General features: G+C 45.3%; 2 protein-coding genes and 1 pseudogene across 2 annotated transcripts; all 3 read right to left on the bottom strand.

Moving 5' to 3' along the window:
• Positions 1-17,114: 17,114 nt before the first annotated feature.
• On the bottom strand, positions 17,115-17,824 carry LOC141020553 (histone H2B.1-like). Its single transcript, XM_073497463.1, has one exon. The coding sequence runs from the start codon at positions 17,729-17,731 to the stop codon at positions 17,273-17,275; it is 459 nt and encodes a 152-aa protein (XP_073353564.1). The 5' UTR covers positions 17,732-17,824; the 3' UTR covers positions 17,115-17,272.
• A 2,175-nt stretch (positions 17,825-19,999) lies between these two features.
• On the bottom strand, positions 20,000-20,430 carry LOC109771503 (histone H2B.6-like; annotated as a pseudogene).
• A 2,427-nt stretch (positions 20,431-22,857) lies between these two features.
• LOC109771505 (putative invertase inhibitor) lies at positions 22,858-23,473 on the bottom strand. Its single transcript, XM_020330201.2, has one exon. The coding sequence runs from the start codon at positions 23,460-23,462 to the stop codon at positions 22,920-22,922; it is 543 nt and encodes a 180-aa protein (XP_020185790.2). The 5' UTR covers positions 23,463-23,473; the 3' UTR covers positions 22,858-22,919.
• Positions 23,474-25,683: the final 2,210 nt, after the last annotated feature.

Genomic DNA, 25,683 nt, shown 5'->3' with positions numbered 1-25,683 from the left:
ATTAATAGTAATGGATGCAAATGACAGCGGTGCTCTCCAACTGGTGCTTTTTTATAAGAGGGTGATGACTCAACATAAAAGTAAATAGATAGGACCTTCGGAGAGGGAAGCAGGGATTTGTAGAGGTGCCAGAGCTCGATTTTGAAATAGAGATAAATAATATTTTGAGCGGCATACTTTCATTGTCAACATAACAACCAAGAGATGGCGATATCTTCCATGCTACACACATTATAGGCGGTTCCCAAACAGAATGGTAAAGTTTATACTCCCCCTCCACCAACAAGCATCAATCCATGGCTTGCTTGAAACAACGAGTGCCGCCAACTAGCAACAGTCCCAGGGGGAGTTTTGTTTGCAATTATTTTGATTTGATTTGCATAAAGCATGGGACTGGGCATCCCGGTGACCAGCCATTTTCTCGTGAGTGAGGAGCGGAGTCCACTCCTCTTGAGAATAACCCGCCTAACATGGAAGATATGGACAGCCCTAGTTGATACATAGCTATTCGAGCATACAAAACAGAATTTCATTTGAAGGTTTAGAGTTTGGCACATACAAATTTACTTGGAACGGCAGGTAGATACCGCATATAGGAAGGTATAGTGGACTCATATGGAATAACTTTGGGGTTTAAGGAATTGGATGCACAAGCAGTATTCCCGCTTAGTACAAGTGAAGGCTAGCAAAAGACTGGGAAGCGACCAACTAGAGAGCGACAACCGTCATGAACATGCATTAAAATTAATAAACATTGAGTGCAAGCATGAGTAGGATATAACCCACCATGAACATAAATATCATGAAGGCTATGTCGATTTTGTTTCAACTACATGCGTGAACATATGCCAAGTCAAGTCACTCGAATCGTTCAAAGGAGGATACCACCCCATCATACCACATCACAACCATTTTAATAGCATGTTGGCATGCAAGGTAAGCCATTATAAACTCCTAGCTAATTAAGCATGGCATAAGTAACTATAATCTCTAATTGTCATTGCAAACATGTTTATTCATAATAGGCTGAATCAGGAACGATGAACTAATCATATTTACAAAAACAAGAGAGGTCGAGTTCATACCAGCTTCTCTCATCTCAATCAATTCATCATATATCATCATAATTGCCTTTCACTTGCACGACCGAACAATGTGAATAATAATAGTAGTGCACATGCATTGGACTAAGCTGGAATCTGCAGGCATTCAATAAACAGGAGAAGACAAGGCAATATGGACTCTTGGTTAAATCAACAATAATGCATAATAGAGCCACTTCAACATTTTCATTATGGTCTTCTCCTATCGACCCCCAAAGAAAAGAACATAAATAACACTATTTACACGGGAAAGCTCCCAACAAGCCAAAGAAGAACAGGAAATATTTTTGGGTTTTCTTTTTAATTATTACTACTACGGCAAGAAAAGTAAACTAGCTAAAGCTACTACTATTTTTTTTTAATTTTCTTAAGGGTTTTTTCAAACACACAAGAAGAAAGCATACAAAGGAAAAATAAACTAGCATGGATATTACAATGAAAGAGTATGAGCACCGACATCTAGCAATGAGTGTGTGAACATGAATATAATGTCGGTGAGAAATACGTACTCCCCCAAGCTTGGGCTTTTGGCCTAAGTTGGTCTATTGCCACGGCTGGCCTGGCGGATATCCATAGTTGTAGTTGGGGTCGTACTGAGATGCAGCAGTCATTGCGTCGTGGGCTGCAGCTTGGAGGCGAGCTATCTCAGCCCTCCTCTTATACTCTTCCTCCTCCTCTCTGGTTATGTAATATCTCCCCTTTGCCTGAAAGTCAAAGAAAGTAGAAGCAGGGAGAGCGACGTGATAGGTGCATCGTCTGTCAAAGATTACTCGGTACTGGAGGAACTGATCGTTCCTAACAAAACGATGACGCACCATAGCCTCATAATCTAAATGAGCAGGAGGCAACTCAATATCATCCTCACGTATAGTTATACCAAGAAAATTAGCTATACGGGTTGCATACATTCCACCAAAGAAATCTCCATTAAATTTATTATGATGCAACCTACGTGCAACAATGGCTCCCAAATTATAATGTTCGTCTCCTAACACAGCACTCCTGAGAATAGTGAGGTCAGGGACACACATGTGACATGCTTCATTCTTACCATTTATGCACCTACCTATGAAGAGAGCAAAATAATGTATAGCAGGAAAATGAATGCTCCCTATGGTAGCTTGTGCTATGTCTCTAGATTCCCCCACAGTTATACTAGCAAGAAAATCTCTAAATTCAGATTTGCGAGGTTCACTAGTACTACCCCATTGTGGAAGTTTGCAAGCAGTGGTAAAATCCTCTAAGTCCATAGTGTAAGAATTTTCATAAAGATCAAACAGGACAGTTTGAGAATTGCGTGAAGATGAAAATTCAAACCTCCTCACAAAGGAACTAGTGAGATAGTGGTACTGACGGCACTTATCTGCCTCGAAGCTCACAAGATTAGCGTTACGCAAATATGCGTTAAATTCTTCCTTAATTCCTGCTTGATCCATGAAGTCCTCTGAAGGCCATTCACAAGGCCGCACTGGAGCATCCCTTGGTGGTTCTTCATCAGCATCACGCATTGCAAGCCTGGGTCCTTGCTTCCATGAAGAACCACCTTGGTACATTTTCCTAAACATATTTTTCCTCTGAAAAATTTCTGAAATTTTTAGTAACTTCAAAAATAAGTGAACCAAGCTCAACAAAATTGATAGCAACTACTCCTACAAGTGCCTAAAGAACTATATCATGCATCAGAACTACTTGGAACCATATCAATTTGACATGCAAGCTCAAGAACATGGTCACCTAGGCAGCACAAATTTGCAATGAATAAAGCACTAGAACTAAAACTAATTGGACCAATGGAGGAGTCACATACCAAGGAACAATCCCCCAAAGCAGTTTTGTGCGAGGTGCTTTGAGCAAGGAGATCGAAAATCGCAGCAAAAAGAGCTAGAACTCGTGCTTGAGCTGGATGGTGATTTTTTGGGAGGAAGAAGAAGTGTGTGGGTGCAGGAATAAGTGAAGGGGAGCCACGTGGGCCCACGAGGCAGGGGCGCGCCCAGGGGGTGGGCGCGCCCTGGACCCTCGTGCCCAGGTGCTTGCTCCCCCTGCTGTGTTCTCAGTGCCAAATATTCTCAAATATTCCAGAAAAAATCATATTTCAATTTCAGGGCATTTGGAGAACTTTTATTTTCAGGGTATTTTTATATTGCACGGATAATTCAGAAAACAGGCAGAAAAATACTATTTTTACTTTATTTCAACTAAATAACAGAAAGTAGGGAGAGGGTACAGAAGGTTGTGCCTTCTAACTTCATCCATCTCATGCTCATCAAAAGGAATCCACTAACAAGGTTGATCAAGTCTTGTTAACAAACTCATTCCGAATAACATGGAACCGGAGAAATTTCGAATAACACTATGTTACCTCAACGGGGATATGCACATCCCCAATAATAAGAATATCATATTCCTTCTTGACAGTAGGTAGAGGAAACTCAAAACCTCCAATAATAATCGATGGAAATTTTCCAATAGAATTGATACTGTGGACTTGAGGTTGTTTCCTCGGAAAGTGTACCGTATGCTCATTGCCATTAACATGAAAAGTGGCATTGCCTTTGTTGCAATCAATAACAGCCCCTGCAGTATTCAAGAAGGGTCTTCCAAGAATAATAGACATACTATCGTCCTCGGGAATATCAAGAGTAACAAAGTCCGTTAAAACAGTAATGTTTGCAACCACAACAGGCACATCCTCACAAATACTGATAGGTATAACAGTTGATTTATCAGCCATTTGCAAAGATATTTCAGTAGGTGTCAACTTATTCAAATCAAGTCTACGATATAAAGAGAGAGGCATAACACTAACACCGGCTCCAAGATCACATAAAGCGGTTTTAACATAATTTCTTTTAATGGAGCATGGTATAGTGGGTACTCCTGTATCTCCTAGTTTCTTAGGTATCCCACCCTCAAAAGTATAATTAGCAAGCATGGTGGAAATTTTCAGCTTCTGGTATCTTTCTTTTATTTGTAACAATTTCTTTCATATACTTAGCATAAGGATTCATTTTGAGCATATCAGTTAATCGCATACGCAAAAAGATAGGTCTAATCATTTCAGCAAAGCGCTCAAAATCCTCATCATCCTTTTTCTTGGATGGTTTGGGGGGAAAAGGCATGGGTTCCTGAACCCATGGCTCCCTTTCTTTACCGTGCTTCCTAGCAACAAAATCTCTCTTATCATAACGTTGATTCTTTGATTGTGGGTTATCAAGATCAACAACAGGTTCAATTTCTACATCATTATCATTGCTAGGTTGAGCATCGACATGAACATCATCATTAACATTATCATTAGGTTCATGTTCATCACCAGATTGTGTTTCAGCATCAGAAATAGAGATATCATTTGGATTCTCAGGTGGTTCAGCAATAGGTTCACTAGAAGCATGCAAAGTCCTATCATTTTTCTTTTTCTTCTTTTTAGAAGGACTAGGTGCATCTATATTATTTCTCTGAGAATCCTGCTCAACTCTCTTAGGATGGCCTTCAGGATACAAAGGTTCTTGAGTCATTTTACCAGTTCTAATAGCCACTCTAATAGCATAATCATTATTATTACTATTCAATTCATTGAGCAAATCATTCTGAGCTTTAAGTACTTGTTCTACTTGAGTGGTAACCATAGAAGCATGTTTACTAATGAGTTTAAGTTCACCTTTAACTCTAGACATATAATCACCCAAGTGTTCAATCATATAAGCATTTTGTTTTAATTGTCTACCAAAATAAGCATTAAAATTTTCTTGCTTGACAATAAAATTGTCAAACTCATCTAAGCATTGTCTAGCAGACTTATAGTGAGGAATATCACCTTCATCAAATCTATAGAGAGAATTTACCTTTACTACCTGTGTCGGGTTATCATGAGTTTCTTCAATAGGTAATGGATTAAGATCATATATTTCTTCAACATGCGGTAAATTAAGACCATGTATTTCTTCAATAGGAGGTAAATTCTTAACATCTTCAGCTTTTATACCTTTTTCTTTCATAGATTTCTTTGCCTCTTGCATATCTTCAGGACTAAGAAATAGAAAACCCCTCTTCTTCGGAGTTGGCTTAGGAGTTGGTTCAGGAAGTGTCCAATTATTTTCATTTGTCAACATATTATTCAATAGAATTTCAGCTTCATCTGGTGTTCTTTCCCTGAAAACAGAACCAGCACAACTATCCAGGTGGTCTCTGGAAGCATCGGTTAGTCCATTATAAAAGATATCAAGTATTTCATTTTTCTTAAGAGGATGATCAGGCAGAGCATTAAGTAATTGGAGAAGCCTCCCCCAAGCTTGTGGGAGACTCTCTTCTTCAATTTGCACAAAATTATATATTTCCCTTAAAGCAGTTTGTTTCTTATGAGCAGGGAAATATTTAGCAGAGAAGTAATAAATCATATCCTGGGGACTACGCACACAACCAGGATCAAGAGAATTAAACCATGTCTTAGCATCGCCCTTTAATGAGAACGGAAATATTTTAAGGATATAAAAGTAGCGAGTTCTCTCATCATTAGTGAACAGGGTGGCTATATCATTTAATTTAGTAAGATGTGCCACAACAGTTTCAGATTCATAGCCATAAAAAGGATCAGACTCAACCAAAGTAATTATATCAGGATCAATAGAGAATTCATAATCCTTATCAGTAACAAAGATAGGTGAAGTAGCATAAGCAGGATTATATTTCATTCTAGCATTCAGAGTTTTTTGTTTAAGCTTAGCTAATAATTTCTTAAGATCACTTCTATCATTGCAAGCCAGAAAGTCTCTAGCAGTTTCTTCATCCATAACATAGCCCTCAGGCACAACAAGCAATTAATATTTATTGGGAGAGTCTTCATCATCACTTTCATCAATATTATCAGTTTCAATAATTTCATTCTCTCTAGCCCTAGCAAGTTGTTCATCAAGAAATTCACCAAGTGTCACAGTAGTATCAAGCATAGAAGTAGTTTCATCATAAGTATCATGCATAGCAGAAGTGGCATCATCAATAACATGCGACATATCAGAATTAATAGCAGAAGCAGGTTTAGGTGTCGCAGGCTTACTCAAAACAGAAGGTGAATCAAGTGCAGAGCTAGATGGCAGTTCCTTACCTCCCCTCATAGTTGAGGGATAAATTTTTGTTTTCTCGTCTTTCAAGTTCCTCATAGTGACCAGCAGATATAAATCCCAAGTGACTCAAAGAATAGAGCTATGCTCCCCGGCAACGGCGCCAGAAAATAGTCTTGATAACCCACAAGTATAGGGGATCGCAACAGTTTTCGAGGGTAGAGTATTCAACCCAAATGTAACATCCCAAATTTTCAATTTGGAATGTTATACATTAGATCATCATTGCATAGCATATTTTATTGCATTCTGGCAAATCCTCGAAAATCCTAAGCAACTCAAGGACCCTCGGAGAGAGTTGGGGATTTTTCCCGGTTTTCATATTTGATTTTTATCAAATAATAAAACGAGGATTTTTGGTTTTAATTATTTTTCTCTCCGAAAAATATTTTCATATTAAAATAAATGAGAGGAGAAAATATGACTTCTCCAAAATAATTGAAATATTGGAGGAAAAATATTAAAATCAAATATTTGATTTTATTCGGATTTTATTTGCAATTTTAAATGCATTAGAAAAATTGCACGTTTTCAAAACTGCATTTTGGGCCAAGAAAAATGTTCATCTTGTTCTAATTATTTTAATTAGATGGCGAAAACTTGTTTTAGCATTTTTGGATTTTTATTTATTTTTTCTATGATTTTTTTTAGATCCGTCGGAATTATTTAAAAAAAACGCCGAGCGCGCCGACTGGGCCGAAGCCCAGCCGACGGCCCAGCTGCCCCGCGCCCCGTCTCCCTCTCGGGCACGACAGCGCCGTCGCCGCCCGAGTCCCGCTCGAGCACGGCCGCCGCCCGCCGCCTTGCCCCCTCCCCCACGGCACCCCCCCTCCTTATATACCCCAGCCCCGCCGCCCTCTCCTCACCCTGTCTCCGCCCCGACCCGCAGCCGCCGCCGCCCGAGGAGACGCCGCCGCCCGAGGAGCTCGCCGCCCCGACGCCGTACGCCGCCGCCCTCGTCGCCCTTCGACGCCCGCAGCCCCGCAGCCCCTCGCCGCCCTCGCCCGACCCGCCGGAGCCCCGTCCCGAGCCTCGCCGGAGGTTAGCCGAGCCGCCGCCGTTCGCCGTCCGGTTTTTTTTTAAACCCACCTCGGTTTATTTTTTTTCGAAACCCTAGTTTTTTTATATAGATCGGTTTATTTCTTTTCGGTTTATTTAATTAGTGAACGTTCACCGACCCGTTCGTTTTAACGAACGTGTTCGTCGGTTAGACGTTGTTAACAAACGTCCGTTCGTTTAACTGTTCGTCAGATTTCTTTTTCGTTGGATTTTCCGCGATTATTCCAGATCGCGATTTCTGATCAGATTTTCGTTTTCGTTTATCTTTTCGCTCGTTTATCGGAATCAGGCGATTCAAGCGCATAGAGTTTATTCTCGAAATTCTCTTTCCGTTTAATCCACTCAAACAAGTTTTTGCTAATGTAAAATTTGACCTAGATCCAGATTAGTAAACGAAGCTTGTTTCTTTCGTCATTTGACTTTCGTTGCTTTGTTTGATTTGATTCTTTTTGCAAACCGGAGTTCTTAAGTTGAACTTTCTGGTTAGATCGTTATTTGAGTTTTACCTGTGCATTTGATGAGTGCTTATTGTATGCTTGTTTGTTTGCGATAGAGTACCCAGAGTGCGCCGCTTGCTACTTCGAATCGCTAAGTTTCATAGATCATCAGCAAGGCAAGTAACACTTTGATCATACCTTTTTACTACCCAGTTTTATTGCATTAGACCAACCCTCAAACATTGCATGGTTAGGATCTAATCAAATTGTGGGTATTGGGATGTAGTTGAGGTAGTACCTATTACCTGTTTATTATCAAACCCTTGGGAGTTACTTCTACGTTGCTTATATCGCTATGCTATGCTAGTAGACGTGGATTGGGTTTGAGAGATATTCACGACAGATGTGAGATTGTTAATTAATGGTTTACTTAAGGTGGCAACTAAAACTCACATCTGGGTGGATTGAGGCACCTGGAGAACCTAGTGTTGCCTGTTTTTCTAAGGACCGCCACCCAGGCTCAAAGGGATCATAAGATTATTCATGCTAGAAACTTCCGTGTGCAGCCACAAGCTATTATGGGCTCTAGCATAGTTGAGTAGGTTACATGATCTCTTGAAGAGGTGGGCTAGCAGATGTAGGGGAAAGTAGGTGTAACTGTCCACCCGGAGTAAAGAGTTATTGTTTCTGAAAGACTGTGTCTCGGTCATCCGTTTCTCAAACATCATGTAGTGCGAGAATCAAGCGGAGGCGATCGAGTCTTGTGGGGAAAAGTGCACAAACCTCTGCAGAGTGTACAAACTAATCATGGTTAGTCGTGTCCCCGGTTATGGACATCTTGAGTATCTAGTACTTGGATTATCATGTGAATCTCATCACCATGTTACTTTAATTAATTTTGTTGGGTTAATGATGATACTTAATTGGGATTGAGAATGCTGTCAACCATTCTCAATGTTTAACAACCACCATGATAGTTAAACAAAATTTATTCCTTTGCAGTAGGGAAAAATTGGCTTTTCGCAAAAACTGTAACCATAGAGCCTTCTACCAGCCATATATGCATGTAGTATAGCATTATTATGTTCATTACTCTCTATGTGTTACATTGCCAGCATATACCATGTGCTGACCCGTTTTCGGGCTGCAACATTTTATGTTGCAGACTTTTCAGACGACGAGTAAGGTGCCTTAGGTCGTGGTCTTATACTCAGTGATGCCATTGGAGTTGATGGACTCACTTATCTTCCAAGTCTTCCGCTGTTATCGTATTAGATGGCCTTAAGCCATATTTATCATACTTATTTCTCTTTTGAGAAACTCGATGTAATAAGTGTGTGATTGCTACTCTGTTATAAATCCTCCATTTGTACTGTGCGTTTCAGCATTACTGATCATGGTCTTGTTGACCATCAACACTTGATGCTCCTTCTTGATTTCTACCTCCGCAGCCTTTAGCATCGCGAAGAGCTCGGGAATTGTCTTATCTATCCCTTGCATATTATAGTTCATCACGAAGCTCTTGTAGCTTGGTGGCAACGATTGAAGAATTCTGTCAATAACACTATCATCAGGAAGATTAACTCCTAGTTGAATCAAGTGATTATTATACCCAGACATTTTGAGTATATGTTCACTGACAGAACTATTCTCCTGCATCTTGCAGCTGTAGAACTTATTGGAGACTTCATATCTCTCAATCCGGGCATATGCTTGAAATATTAACTTCAACTCCTGGAACATCTCATATGCTCCATGACGTTCAAAACGTCGTTGAAGTCCCGGTTCTAAGCCGTAAAGCATGGCACACTGAACTATCGAGTAGTCATCAGCTTTGCTTTGCCAGACGTTCATAACATCTAGTTCAGCTCCTGCAGCAGGTTTGGCACTTAGTGGTGCTTCCAGAAAGTAATTCTTCTGTGCAGCAATGAGGATAATCCTCAAGTTACGGACCCAGTCCGTGTAATTGCTACCATCATCTTTCAACTTTGCTTTCTCAAGGAACGCATTAAAATTCAATGGAACAACAGCACAGGCCATCTATCTACAACAACATAGACATGCAAAATACTATCAGGTACTAAGTTCATGATAAATTAAAGTTCAGTTAATCAAATTATTAAAGAACTCCCACTTAGATAGACATCCCTCTAATCATCTAAGTGATCACGTGATCCATATCAACTAAACCATGTCCGATCATCACGTGAGATGGAGTAGTTTTCAATGGTGAACATCACTATGTTGATCATATCTTGTATATGATTCACGCTCGACCTTTCGGTCTCAGTGTTCCGAGGCCATATCTGCATATGCTAGGCTCGTCAAGTTTAACCTGAGTATTCCGCGTGTGCAAAACTGTCTTGCACCCGTTGTATTTGAACGTAGAGCTTATCACACCCGATCATCACGTGGTGTCTCAGCACGAAGAACTTTCGCAACGGTGCATACTTAGGGAGAACACTTATACCTTGAAATTTAGTGAGAGATCATCTCATAATGCTACCGTCGATCTAAGCAAAATAAGATGCACAAAAGATAAACAACACATGCAATCAATATAAGTGATATGATATGGCCATCATCATCTTGTGCTTGTGATCTCCATCTCCGAAGCACCGTCGTGATCACCATCGTCACCGGCGCGACACCTTGATCTCCATCGTAGCATCGTTGTCGTCTCGCCAACTATTGCTTCTACGACTATCGCTACCGCTTAGTGATAAAGTAAAGCATTACAGGGCGATTGCATTGCATACAATAAAGCGACAACCATATGGCTCCTGCCAGTTGTCGATTACTCAGTTACAAAACATGATCATCTCATACAATAAAATATAGCATCATGTCTTGACCATATCACATCACAACATGCCCTGCAAAAACAAGTTAGACGTCCTCTACTTCGTTGTTGCAAGTTTTACGTGGCTGCTACGGGCTGAGCAAGAACCGTTCTTACCTACGCATCAAAACCACAACGATAGTTCGTCAAGTTAGTGTTGTTTTAACCTTCTCAAGGACCGGGCGTAGTCACACTCGGTTCAACTAAAGTTGGAGAAACTGACACTCGCCAGCCACCTGTGTGCAAAGCACGTCGGTAGAACCAGTCTCGCGTAAGCGTACGCGTAATGTCGGTCCGGGCCGCTTCATCCAACAATACCGCCGAACCAAAGTATGACATGCTAGTAAGCAGTATGACTTGTATCGCCCACAACTCACTTGTGTGCTACTCGTGCATATAACATCTACGCATAAAACCAGGCTCGGATGCCACTATTGGGGAACATAGTAATTTCAAAAAAAATCCTACGCACACGCAAGATCATGGTGATGCATAGCAACGAGAGGGGAGAGTGTGTCCATGTACCCTCGTAGACCGAAAGCGGAAGCGTTAGCACAACGCAGTTGATGTAGTTGTACGTCTTCACGATCCGACCGATCCAAGTACCGAACGTATGGCATCTCCGAGTTCAGCACACGTTCAGCTCGATGACATCCCGCGAACTCCGATCCAGCAGAGCTTCACGGGAGAGTTTCGTCCGCACGACAACGTGATGACGGTGATGATGTTGCTACCGACGCAGGGCTTCCCCTAAGCACTGCTACGATATGACCGAGGTGGAATATGGTGGAGGGGGGCACCGCACACGGCTGGGAGAGATCAACAGATCAACTTGTGTGTCTAGAGGTGCCCCCTGCCCCCATATATAAAGGAGCAAGGGGGGAGAGGCGGCCGGCAAAGGAGGGCGCGCCAAGAGGGGAGTCCTACTCCCATCGGGAGTAGGACTCCTCCTTTTCCTTGTTGGAGTAGGAGAAGGGAAAGAAGGGAGAGAGGAGGAGAAGGAAAAAGGGGGGCGCCCCCCCCCCCTCCTTGTCCAATTCGGACTAGAGGCGGAGGGGGCGCGCGGCTGCCCTGGCCGCCCCTCCTCTTCTCCCACTAAGGCCCATTAGGCCCAATATACTCCCCGGGGGGTTCCGGTAACCCCCCGGTACTCCGGTAAATGTCCGACACCTCCCGAAACATTTCCGGTGTCCGAACATAGTCGTCCAATATATCGATCTTTACGTCTCGACCATTTCGAGACTCCTCGTCATGTCCGTGATCATATCTGGGACTCCGAACTACCTTCAGTACATCAAAACACAAAAACTCATAATATCGATCGTCACCGAACTTTAAGCGTGCGGACCCTACGGGTTCGAGAACTATGTAGACATGACCGAGACACGTCTCCGGTCAATAACCAATAGCGGAACCTGGATGCTCATATTGGCTCCCACATATTCTACGAAGATCTTTATCGGTCAAACCGCATAACAACATAATTCCCTTTGTCATCGGTATGTTACTTGCCCGAGATTCGATCGTCCGTATCTCAATACCTAGTTGAATCTCGTTACCGGCAAGTCTCTTTACTCCTTCCGTAATGTATCATCCCGCAACTAAATCATTAGTTACACTGCTTGCAAGGCTTATAGTGATGTGCATTACCGAGTGGGCCCAGAGATACCTCTCCGACAATCGGAGTGCCAAATCCTAATCTCGAAATACGCCAACTCAACAAGTACCTTTGGAGACACCTGTAGAGCACCATTATAATCACCCAGTTACGTTGTGACGTTTGGTAGCACACAAAGTGTTCCTCCGATAAACGGGAGTTGCATAATCTCATAGTCATAGGAACATGTATAAGTCATGAAGAAAGCAGTAGCAACATACTAAACGATCAAGTGCTAAGCTAACGGAATGGGTCAAGTCAATCACATCATTCCCCTTATGAAGTGATCTCGTTAATCAAATGACAACTCATGTCTATGGTTAGAAAACATAACCATCTTTAATTAACGAGCTAGTCAAGTAGAGGCATACTAGTGACACTTTGTTTGTCTATGTATTCACACATGTATTATGTTTCCGGTTAATACAATTCTAGCATGAATAATAAACATTTATCATGAAATAAGGATCTAGGGCATATTTCCTTCAATATGTGGATATGAGAAAGTGGTTGAGGGTTTTTGGAGCATATCACTAAGCACTTTGAGCAAGCAAGCCATTAAGCAACACCTCATCCCCTTTTAATAGTATTGGCTTTCCTATGGACTCAATGTGATCTTGGATCACTAAAAGTAAAATGTAGAGTCTTGAGCTTTTGAGCTTGAGTCAATCCTTTGTGCTTAGCACCTTGAAGGGGTTCCACATCCTCTTGTCCACGCCACTCCATCTGTTGAACTTATCTGAAATATTCTAGATAAGGCATTAGTCCAACAAGAGATATGTTGACATTAATTACCAAAACCACCCAGGGAGCACTTGTGCTTTCAGAAATACTTATCTCTACTTTGCTGCATCACCCTTTCCTTTTCAAGGGAAAAATCAATGCAAGCTCAAGAAGTAGCATGACACAACGTGTGTTTGGTGTTCGAATTTGTTCCAGTCTTTCCTGGGGGGCCACGTTGGGCATGCCTACTCGCTGGCAAAATTGGGTGTCATTTCATGCATGCCACCTTGTAGCACCTGTACAACCAGCACTGATCGGATATGAAGGAGGGCAAGTCCGAAGTGTTTTTTTTTCTGACTCCGCCAGATGACCCCAAACTTTTTCCACACACCTGCATCACGAGGGGCATGATGCGTGCAAGTTTGTATCATTTTTCGACACCGTACAAATTTCCTAGGGTTTTCTCGACGAAAAACCCCTAAAACAGTGACCGGTCGTGAAACAACAAGCGTTTAGTGTCTGAATTCATTCCAGTCTTGCCTGGGGGCCTACATTGGGCATGCCCACTCGCTGGCAAAACTGGGTGTTATTTCATGCATGCCACATTGTAGCACCTATACCGGGGCTGGGGCAGGCGGGGCGGGGGCAGGGAAGGCATCACAGGGGCGGGACGGGCTGGCTCCTCCGATGGTGGGACGATGGCGGCGGGAAGAACCGTCCTCGCTGGTGATGTCCCCGACAGGTAGACCGGCCGCGGCGTGTCTGAACGCCCCGACCACCGTGTCGAAGTTCTTGCCGCGCCAAAAGCCGTGGCGGGCCCTCCTGTTGAAGCAGCCGGCGGGGAACGCGCGGAGCTCCTCCCTTGTCGCCGACGGGCCGAGGGCGGGGATGTCGTCGGCCCCGATCCTCCACGGGTCGGGCACCTTGGAAGCCGGCGGCACGAGCAGCCTGAACCGGGCCAGATCCTGTGTCTGGCCGAGGGACAGGCTCGACGGCCAGACGCCGCCCGGCGCCGCGCCCTCGTCGGAGGAGTCACTCGACGACATGGCATGGTTGGGGTGGAGAGGAGGAGGGCGGGAGAGGGGGAGAACGCCGCGGTGTGGAGTGGAGAAGGCCGAGGCGGGGGGGTTATATAGCCGGCGGGGAACGGGGCTGGGGCGCGGCCGCATTAATGCGGGCGGTGGGCGGCAGGCGAGGCGTCGGTGGCGCGCGGCACGAGGAGGAGGACGGGCGGCTCGAGGCGGGCGGCGGGGGGCAGGCGGTCGGTCGCGGCAGCGGCAAGCGCGACAGACGAGGGCGGCAGGCGGGCGGCCCAAGAAGCCGCCAGTGGCAGGCGGTAGGTCGCGACACGCGCGGCAGCGGCAAGCGCGACAGACGAGGGCGGCAGGCGGGCGGCCCAAGAAGTCGGCGGCGTCAGGCAGGCGGTCGAGGCAGAAGATGCATCGGTGGCACACGGCACGAGGAGGAACACGGGCGGCCCGAGGCGGAAGGCGCGGCGGCAGAGGGCGGTCGCGTCAAACGCGGCAGCCGAGGCCGGCGGGCGGTCGCTCGCGGCGCCTGCATGCATGCCGCAGTTACTGCAGCCATGCATGGCAGGGCCGTTAATGCACGATCACACGGGCGTCCGCGCCGTGTCCACACGCACGTCCACACCGGTCAACGCACTTTTTTAAAAAAAGCACGCCCGCAGAGAAAAAAACTCGCCCTCGGGCTGACATAGTGGGCCCACACGTCACCCCGGCGGCTCAGCTCGGCTCGTATGTAAGCCGCGTCGCCCCCGCGGCTCAGCCATCCCAACGGCTCGGCGCGTATTCGTACGCACACGGCGGGGCGGGCATCGGCCTGGCATGCCGCGGCTTTTTTTATTAAGACAATCGCGCCCCTAATGGCGAAGGAGTATATGCTAATCTCAACCATCGATGTGTTTAAAGGGGGTGTACCGAAGCAGAAGTGTTAATAGGCAGATGCATAATCAAATTCAATTCTCTAAAATACTGTGCATATGTTGCTTCCCAAGCTAAATCGAGATCATGGATATGAGATCTTAGCACGATTATCGTAAAAAAAATGCTCGATATCTTTTGCCGCAAAGATGGCTACAAAAGTTGCCACGGTTAACAGGTGTGCTAGTTGTTCAGAATTTCGGAAGTGCTAGGTGAACAGATTCAGTTCGCTACTGCTATCCCAAATTCAAAACTATACATACTGCGGTGGCAGGTCACAGAAGTTTCAATTCCTTCAGTTAAGTACAGACATTTCACATTCCATTTGAAATCCAAACTCTACAAACAAGAGTCAAGTATTACTGGTCCATGATACTGGCACACCAAGTCAGCAACTACAGCCAGCAGACCATTGCTAGACAAGATTCACCAACGATGCATAAAAATGAGAGTCCAGATCACCACTTTTGAATAGGAACCAGCTTCTAGCAAGAAATGGACAGCAACTGCCGAACTTGCAATATCTTTGCAATAAGTATCAGCTAGTCATAAAGGCCACAGGAGAGGAGTTGTTGTTTGGATGTTTAAACCGGTATAAATCTTAATTTGATACCTGAAATCCGTAGAAAACAAAACATTTATTTATTTTATTTTGGTAACTGAATCTTTTGACCTTTATAAGGAGAGCTCTTGTTCTTGATAAGCAGGTGCAGAGTAGCAGAGGCATTTGATATATGCACTTTCCCTACAATAGTTTATCAGCGTGTGTGTCCTTTACTACAACCTAAATGTTTAAGGTGCCGAGTGACAACTTACATCAGTGATATTTAATTATGTAGGGACTTCTGTAGGGATTTCAGGAAAGTTATGTACCTGTGGTGAAGAAAAAAGGCATGTCCAACCGGACAAGGATGGAGCGCTCTGCTCCGACCAATCAGGATCTTGTAGCTCCCTGCACATTTGCTTACCTAGAAGCTCCGTGTTTTGGCAGGCTGCAGATTTGGTTACCTAGAGGCTCCATGGTTTGTTTGTTTGTTTGCTGGGGTCTTTTTCGAAGCTAGATTCTGAAAGAATTAAGTACTTCGATATTGACATGATCTGTCCCTAAACCTGCATACTGGTTATGGGAGCTAAACTGCTGATGCACCAACACTTATTGGCTCCAATCCCATGTGATGGACAGTGAATTTAAACTACATGTGTTTCAAATCCCTTCAAAGCTGCACAGTTGATGGTGTTGGTGGTATTGCTCTTAAAATGCCACGGGAGATGGAGATGATCTGTAAAGTTTATCTGTTGCGCCATGAACTTACCCTAATTTCCTTGATGTACTTCTATCATGGGGCACTTGTTCATCATGGCACTGAAGTGATCACTAACCACGCAAGTCTTCTGCTCCTGGGAGGTAACCCACCCATTGCCATTCCGTAACCTCTGAATGTAGTTTTTCTCCTCCTAGCATTGACGTGGAGATGAGAATCAGTCATATTGTTGAATTGTCTAAATGGTCCATGCTTAACTTGCCAACACAAACCGAAGAAAAGATATATTTGTCAAATTATCAAATAAACATGCTGACCAAGGTTGCTATCAAATAAAAACAGAGCTATAAAAATTGCCGCCGTTAACAAAAAAAATAATCAGGGCTATTAGAAAACACGCAGGTGCCCAGATTCAGATCGCCGCAGATATCACAAATCCAACACTATACATAATAGCTCATTCTGTTGAGTACATGGTACTAGCAGGTCAGAAGCTACAGCCACAGGACCATTGCTCGCATGGAAACACCAAATGCGCATAAAATACGTCTAACTGTTCAAGGACCGCCTTCCAGCAAGCCTAATTGTCTGACACTTACATGTTCAGAGTAACACCAGGCAGCTCCAGCCTGACCAGTTGACTGATAATAATTGGTACGGCTGGATAAGCAACGTTAACAACTACCAAAACAAGAACAAGAAACAGCAAGCAACCCATTGCCTTGCTCTTATTCTTCCTTGCAACATTAATGATCCATCACAGCAGCAATGCTGAGGATACTCAGTGACAGAATGCAATTAAACCAAGCCTTCAGATTCCCTTTTGTAGCACGCACAAGGCACAAATATACTTAGTTCTGCACCTAATGAGAAACAAAATCTAATGATAGCAGGTTATCAATCTGGAAATTTTTATGGCAGATTGGTGCAACCACCTAATAACAATCAAATCACAGCAGAAATTAGTAACGCGGTAGCAGAAATGGATCATATTACTTTCGAGATCTTAGTTTGCCAAAAGCAGCATGAATTCACTTCTTACAACCAACGAGCCAACAAAGCATTCGCAATCATTCAGCGATTTCCAGCCAGCACTAACGCTACTTCTAGTTGCAGATACAGGCAGCGCAATCTAAGAGGAGGTGAATTTGGTGACGGCCTTGGTGCCCTCGGAGACGGCGTGCTTGGCGAGCTCGCCGGGGAGGACGAGGCGGACGGAGGTCTGGATCTCCCGGGAAGTGATGGTGGGCTTCTTGTTGTAGCGGGCGAGCTTGGCGGCCTCGCCGGCGAGCTTCTCGAAGATGTCGTTGATGAAGGAGTTCATGATGGACATGGCCTTGGAGGAGATGCCGATGTCGGGGTGGACCTGCTTGAGCACCTTGAAGATGTAGATCTTGTACGTCTCCACGCTCTTCTTGCCCTTCTTCCGGCCCCTCTTCTCGCCGCCCTCCTTGGAGGCGGCCTTGCCCGCCGGCAGCCGCTTCTCGGCCTTGGGCTTCTTCGCCGCCGGGGCCTTCTCGGCCTTCTCAGTCGTCGGCTCCTCCTCCGCGGGCTTCTTCGCCGCCGGCTTCTTCTCCGCCTTGGGGGCCATCGATGCTGAGGCTGATTTGGTGTGGAGGATTCTCCGCCTTGGTGGGTTGTGCGTGCTGGAAGAAGGTGGGGAATTTGTTTGGAAGGAGATATTGGGGAAAGGAGGAGCGGTGCTGCTGGGTTTATACAGAGGGGGAGGTGCGCGCTGATTGGTGGAAGGGTGGGTGCCCCGGATCGGTGACGTGGAACCTTGCGATGCGTTCGGCGCTGTTTTCTGTGGACGGGCGGGATGCGTTTCGGCGCGGATCGCTGTTCCTGGCGAAAAGACACGGGCGGGAACGGAAAGGCCGGAACCGCGCGCTGATTACGGAGCGCGCGACCGCGAGAATGGTTTTGGATTTCTGACGGGCAGCGCTATGTATCGCTACAGGCAGCCACGAGGTAGAGCGCCGCTCGCACACGAGCGAGCACACAAGCCTCGCACCGCTCGCTAAAAAAAAAATCTCTGGTTTTTTCACTTTGGTTTTTACTCTTTTGGTCCTTTCGTAATTTGGGAACATTCTTCCTTTTTAACCTTCTTTCACCGGTTTATCTTTTCTTTTCCCTGGTTTTCTCTCATGGATTTACCGGTTTTATTAAAAATGAAAAAAATCATAAAAATGTTCGCGAATTCAAAACATATTGGTGGATTCGGGAAAAGGCAAACTAAAAAAAATCATGAATTCAAAAAATGTTTGTGAACATAAAAACATTCATAAATTTAAAAATTCACGCAAAATAGAAAAGATTGTAGATTGAAAATATGTTCACAAATTCAAAAATTTCTGTATATTTGAAAATTGTTCGTGGATTCAAAAAGTTCATGTATTAAAAAATTGTTAATTCAAAAAAATCACGAATATGAAAACTGATTGCCATTTCAAAAAATGTTTGTGGATTTAAAAATGTTGGCATATTTGGAAAAGGTTCAATAATTTAAAAAAATAGTTCGCAGATAGAAAAAATGTTCACAGGTTAAAAAAGCAGGAAAAAAATGAAATGTTCACTAATTCAAAAAAATCACATATTTGAATAATGTTCACAAAATTGAAATGGTTCACTAATTTTCAAATTTCTCGCAATTTCTAAATGGGAAGGCCCATATGGCATTGAAAAAGTTTTCCATTCTGGAGCTATCAAGTTAAATAACGTTGATGGCTAAAAAATGATAAATAATGTTGAAGGAAATAAATCCAAGATAGTTAATGGGCAAAGACTTAAACATTATATTGCAGGTAATCCCATTAACATTGATTCCGATGTTATTCAAGTAATTACACCGGAAGAATACATAGAAGAAACCTTTCGGAAGACTCCAAAAGGAATAGGTATATGATACGGTAAGTAAAGCGACTCCAAAAATTCCATAAAATGTTTTTGTTAGTTTTGGAATATTTAATGATTTTGGGGAAAAAGAAACAGACGAGGCGGTGCCCGAGAGGCCAGCATGGAACCCTGCCCCCCCCCCCCCCCCGCCGCCGTGTCGCCTGTCCATGTGGGGGCTATCCCCCCCACCCTCTCGACTCTCCGTTTTCTTCTTGTATGCTTGCCCTGCAAAGTAAAAAATCCTATAAAATCCTGAGGACGATCTGACCTTTGTATCGCAAGTTTTCCTCTTGTTTTTCGTTTTGAGCTATTTTCTGCAAGGGTTTCGAGGTCAAGTTCATCATGTCTTCTTCCTCCTCCAACGAAGTTGAAGATGATGCTCAAAAGTTGAAGGAGGATATTGAGAGGGAGTTGATGGAGGATGTTACCTTGGAGGAAGAATCGGGGAACCCCGTAAAAGCTCAAGCACCGGAGTTTGACCGAGAGACTCTGGCCAGCATCTCCATTGCCCCCATCTCATCCAGGACCTTGAAGATGGCGATAATTCACTCAGGTTTCAAGGCATTAGAGGACTCTATCCCAAAGAAGCCCTCGCCTTGGTTACAAAGGAACCCTTTTCATAATTTGGTTCACAATTATGGAGTTAAGAATACGTCTGGCTTGCACATACCCTCCAATTGTACATCTCCAATCCAAGTGAAAGTGATGCAGGAAAGAAAAATCCATGGGGACTAGAAAACAAGGATATTATGCGTGAAGTTAAATTAATGCTATCATGATACAATGCTTGCTTCACAAGATTCAAAGACCTGAAGGAGATCCTTTTGGATTTCATCAAGGAGAGCAAGTGTGCCCCTTCACCACCTGCATCGCCAAAGAAGGAAAAATTGAGTACTTGGGTATGAGCACACTAGTTTTAGATACACAGCAGCCAGCTACAGTTCTGCAATGCAAACATGGCAATCTACGAGGAGGTGAACGTGGTGACGGCCTTGGTGCCCTCGAAGACGGCATGCTTGGCGAGCTTGTTGGGGAGGACGAGGCGGGCGGGGGTCTGGATCTCCCAGGAGGTGATGGTGGGCTTCTTGTTGTAGCGGGCGAGCTTCGGCCTCGCCGGCGAGCTTCTCGAAGATGTCGTTGATGAAGGAGTTCATGATGGACGTGACCTTGGAGGAGATGTCGATGTCGGGGTGGGCCTGCTTGAGCACCTTAAAGATGTAGATCTTGTATGTCTCCACGCTCTTCTTGCCCTTCTTGCCCGCCGGCAGACGCTTCTCGGCCTTGGGCTTCTTCGCCGTTGGGGCCTTCTCGGCCTTCTCCGTCGTGGGCTCCTCCTCCGCGGGCTTCTTCGCCACTAGCTTCTTCTCCGCTTGGGGGGCCATCGCTACTTTGGTGATCGGGGTTAGTGGATTTGCTGGTGGGTTGTGTTTGCTGGAAGAATGTGGGGAATTTGTTTGGAAGGAGATGAGAGGAAAGGAGGAGCGGTGCTGTTCGGTTTATACAGAGGGGGAGGTGGGCGCTGATTGGTGGAAGGGTGGGTGCCCTGGATCGGTGACGTGGAACCGTGTGATGTGTTCGGCGCTGTTTCCTAGACGGGCAGAATGAGTTTCGGCGCGGATCGCTGTTCCTGGCGAAAAGACACGGGCGGGAATAGGAGCAGCTTCATTTTCATGAAGTTCGTTTTTACGTCTCATGGTTGTTTGGTGGTGCGTTCGGAACGGAGGAATTTCCAGAAGGAAACCCGTAGAAGCCCCTATTTGGAGCGCACATGAAAACTGTCAGTACCTATGTGTGTTTTGAAGAAATCCTGTTGAAAACAAAACATTTGATTGGTCTGCGTGAACATGATCTTGAAAACGTTAAAGATGGGAAAAAATGCCAAGGGGATCTTCAATGATATCTCTTAAGGCCTTTGATCATGGTCATGCGGCCGATCGCATATGCTCCCTCCAAGAACTCAGCATCACTGATACATCTTCAACATATCTATAACTTTTAATTGTTTCATGCTATTATATTATTTGTTTTGAATGTTTAATGGGCTTTATTATGCACTTTTATATTATTTTTGTGACTAACCTACTAATCATAGGCCCAGTGCAAATTGCTGTTTTTTGCCTACTTCAGTGTTTCGCAGAAAAGGAATATCAAACGGAATCCAAACGGAATGAAACCTTTGGGAGAGTTATTTTTGGAACAAACGCAATCCAGAATACTTGGAGTGGATGTCAAGGAAGCAACGAGACGGCCACGAGGCAGGTATGCGCGCCCCCCACCCTCGTATTTCTTGAGTTTACCCCTCTACATCATGTCATCTTACCTAATGCGTTACTCTGTTCTTATGAACTTAATACTCTAGATGCATGCTGGATAGCGGTCGATGTGTGGAGTAATAATAGTAGATGCAGAATCATTTCGGTCTACTTGTCGCGGACGTGATGCCTATATACATGGTCATGCCTAGATATTCTCATAACTATGCGCTTTTCTATCAATTGCTCGACAGTAATTTGTTCACCCACCGTAGATTATGCTATTTTTAGAGAAGCCACTAGTGAAACCTATGGCCCCCGGGTCTATTTTCCATCATATTATTTTCCTATCAATTTTCTATTTCTGCCACCGTTTATTTTGCAACCTTTACTTTCCAATCTATATCATAAAAATATCAAAAATATTTATCTTATTATCTCTATCAGATCTCACTTTTGCAAGTGGCCATGAAGGGATTGACAACCCCTTTATCGCGTTGGTTGCAAGGTTCTTATTTGTTTGTGCAGGTACAAGGCGACTTGCGTGTAACCTCCTACTGGACTGATACATTGGTTCTCAAAACTGAGGGAAATACTTTCGTTACTTTGCTGCATCACCCTTTTCTTTTCAAGGGAAAACCAACGCATGCTCAAAAGGTAGCAATCACCGAGGCGGCGGTGACGCATAGATGGGGGTGGGGGTGAGCGGAATCCGGCAGCAGCGACGCGCGAGTCCAGGAGCTTAAGGGGGCGGCGGCTATGGCGCCTCCATGGAAAGCACGTGAGGCGAAGGGGGCGCGCGAGGAGTCGCAGAGCGGCGCCGGGGAGGTAAGGAAGCGTCGGACGGGCAACAACTTGTGCTCGCCGGCAACGGGCTTGGAGCAGCTGGAGGCGGGGAGGTCACCGAGTCCAGCTTTGCTATTTCTACGCGGAAATTTTAAGGAATTATTGTTACGGATTGAGATGAGAACATTTAATTGGGGAGGAAGGGGGGGACACCCCTGAAATTCAGGGGAGGATTAGTGGAAGACCGGTTGAGGGGAGAGTTCGTAAGAAGTTTGCACCGGATTGGCCCCGAAGTCGAACTCCCTGGAGTTGGAAGGCTGGGGCGGTGCACGGGACATGAAGTGGGGTTCGAGGGGAAGGGGATCAAGGCTGGATCAAGTGGGGATTGAGCATGTGAGGGGGTTAGGGTTAGATAGGGGTTGCAGTTGGACTTACACAGATGGGGTAGCCAGGTTTGGGCCATGCCCCAGGCCAACCTTCTTAGCTACAGTAATTATGGTTGTGAGAATATAAAAAATGCCTACAGCACATAAAAGGACTTCCTAGCCACGACCCTGGCCATGTAGTCTGGGGCTGACTCCCTGCGTCCCTGATTGCAACGGACGGGCATATGTATTACGGACGAGTAGTATTGATTAACGCGCATATATATTTTGTAGTAGGGCACCTAGGCGGGCCTATCACATCATTGTCGGGACTGCATGGACAAGTTCCATCATTAAAAAAAAGACTGCGTGGACAGGCAGCACACCACGTACGGCTCCCATCCGCGACATCGCACACGTACGTTGGGCAACAAACATATACTAGCAAAAAAAATTATGCGATCGATCGAGCAAATGGAAATTAACGAATGTAACCAAGAATCAAGCTAGTAATGTCGAATCCCAGTCGGGTCAGCAAATCGGCGTCGGTGTTCTCCTTGCTTATCGGGTTCTTGTGGGCGCTCCCCGCGAACAAGAGCATGTCGCAGTGCTCGGGCTCTCCGAAGACATGACTCAGTTTGTCGTTCGCCGCTTTGACATGCCCGGCACGGAGGTCACCGAGCGCGGCCTCCAGGGGCCTGTTCATTTCCCTGTAGATGCGGAGGCAGTCGCTGAGGCTATTGACGAGGTCCTCGAGGACGAGCACCGTCGACGTGATGTTGGCCACGGTGAGGTTGGTGGCGATGACGGCGAGTTGACGTGCGTCCTTGGCGGACGCGCCCGCCGGGTCGGCCGAGAGCACGCCCACGCAGTAGTCGTAATCCACGCTCCCGCCGGGTCGGTCAAGAGCGGTGCATGTCTTTCTGATGATCGCCGATGGAGTGCCGACGGCGAGGCTGCCGTCTCCAGCCGCAAGGAGGAGGATGAGGGTGAGGAGTAAAGCAACCTGGGGATGCATCGCCATATGACTGTCGTCCTACTCACCTCACCGTGACTCATATCGCACCAGTCGGCGGCCTGTATTTATATGCAGGCAACGAGTAGAGCGGATTAATTACTAATCAATACGTACTATTTTACCAGCGATGGGAAAGATATAAGTACTAATACAAGAAAATATATCAATATTTGCTATTGCAATCTTTACCAAATCAATCAGATCTACTCCCGTATTTATTTGATTTGGTAAAGATCGTACGTTAATGACTGCCCCATCAGATTTAGTGTCTTTAACGACGATAAAATCCCGTATTTATTGAGTATCAAAGATCATACATTAATGACTGCCATTAGTCGATCATAAATCGGATGGATGGTAGGGACTAGTCCTGGCCATAGGCAGCCCGGCCCGGCCTGAAAAAGCCCGACCTGACCTTGCCCATGGGCCGGGCCTGGGCCTAGATTTTGAGCCCGACGGCAGCCAGGCCGGGCCCGTCGTATTGCAATTTAAGGAAGAGGCCCGGCCCGTGGCCCGAGCCCAGCAGGCTTTTAGCGTGATGGGTTGGGCTCGGGCCTGATTTTTAGGCCCGACGGCCGGGCCGGGCCGGACTCGGGCCTGAGTTTTTTGCATCTGGCCTTGGTAGGCTCGGCCCGGCCTGACAGATGGCCAGGTATAGTAGGGATGTACAATCCGCGAGGACGACTGGTTCAACCAATCAAAGACAGAGTTTCAGAAGTACTCTCTTCTTCTAAAGAGGTAGTTGATAGGCCGGCATACACGGTTTATTTTCACCTTACTGGTTTATTTTCACCTCATCATCCCTCTACTCTGATTTTTCATGCGTGTTTTGGTAGGCACCGATTCAATTAAGTCACGTAAATAGGTAATAAAGAAATCAAAAATCATACCATATATGTGCGATCACCTTCCTAAAAGATAGATATAATTTTTTTCACAATAACTTTCCAAAATAAAATTGAACATTTCTCGATAAAAAATTGCTAATCCCAATTTATTATCCATCACTAACTCTACAATTGAATCACAATCACAATTCTCCAAAAAATCTAGGGTTCCTCTGCCTCCTGTCGGCGCCACCGCCGGTCCGCCTCGTCTCCGATGGCCCTAGAGCCATGGGGGCACGATGGATCCCAACAAGGGCAGGTGTAGGGCTCCATTTTTCGATGTTCCTTCGAGTTTTGTTAGGTTTTGTTTCCTTCTCAGGAAGACGAGATGGCGGTGCCTCTGTGAAGATGGAATAAAGTTCTCTCTGCCTAGCCTCCACTCCGGTGGTGCGTCTACCATTGTTGGTGGTCGTGTGGAGGTGGGTCTTCGACAGATCTGTTTATGGTGGATTTACTTGGATCTGGTTGTTGTTCGTCTACGTTCGTGTGTCTCCAGGTTGGATCCTTTCGATCTATGATATTCTTCATCGACGATGGTTGTTGTTCTGGTGCGCTGGTCCTATGGAGCCTTAGCACGACGATTTCCAAACCTCCTACGAAAACATGTTTTGCCTGGCTCCGATGAGGGAGGGGCGATTGTCGTGGGAATGATTCTGACAGTAGAAATGGGTAGGGTAAAGGAGCTTGATCTATCAAGATGAAACGGGTGACACGTTGTTATTTAACGAGTTCGAGCCTCTCACGACAAAGATAATGACCCTATGTCTTGTGCTACGGAGAGGCTTTCTTTGATCTGACATGAACATGGAGTTACATGATGTATTTGAGAGCCAGGGAGAATGCCTCTCCATGGCTGAGCTAAGTGGTGATAGAGAGAGGTGGAAGAATGAGCTCGGGGCCAAGTCTAGTGGTGAGGGATGGCTTATATAGAGTGCGCCACCCCTTCGCATCTTATGTTACAAGTGGAGGAAGTAATTCAGTCCACTACGCAAGCATTAATATCATCCATTATGAAGGTGATGCTTCAATCTCCACATTGACTGCTCGTATTCCTCTCGCCGAGTGTTGTGGAGGTAGCCGAGTTGGTGGATTGCATCTGAGTGAATGAGTATCGTCGGAGTGGATAAGCCTTGAAGGACATCTGAATGTGCGACATAGGGGTCTTGGTACTTGTTGACGTGGGCCCTAGGTAAGATCCAAGATATCTGTCTTGTGACCCTACCCGTAATGGGTGACCCCAACATTAGCCCCCAATCGGTTGAGATTTTGCATAACGAGTTTGTGGAAGACACAATTTGGCCCGAGTGATTACGCAAATACTCGGTATCCATCATCGTGCT

This window comes from Aegilops tauschii, chromosome 1 (genome assembly GCF_002575655.3).
Source record: "Aegilops tauschii subsp. strangulata cultivar AL8/78 chromosome 1, Aet v6.0, whole genome shotgun sequence".
Lineage (NCBI taxonomy): Eukaryota > Viridiplantae > Streptophyta > Magnoliopsida > Poales > Poaceae > Aegilops > Aegilops tauschii.
Note: the sequence above shows the minus strand (reverse complement) of the source record. Positions and strands in the feature narration are given on the sequence as shown.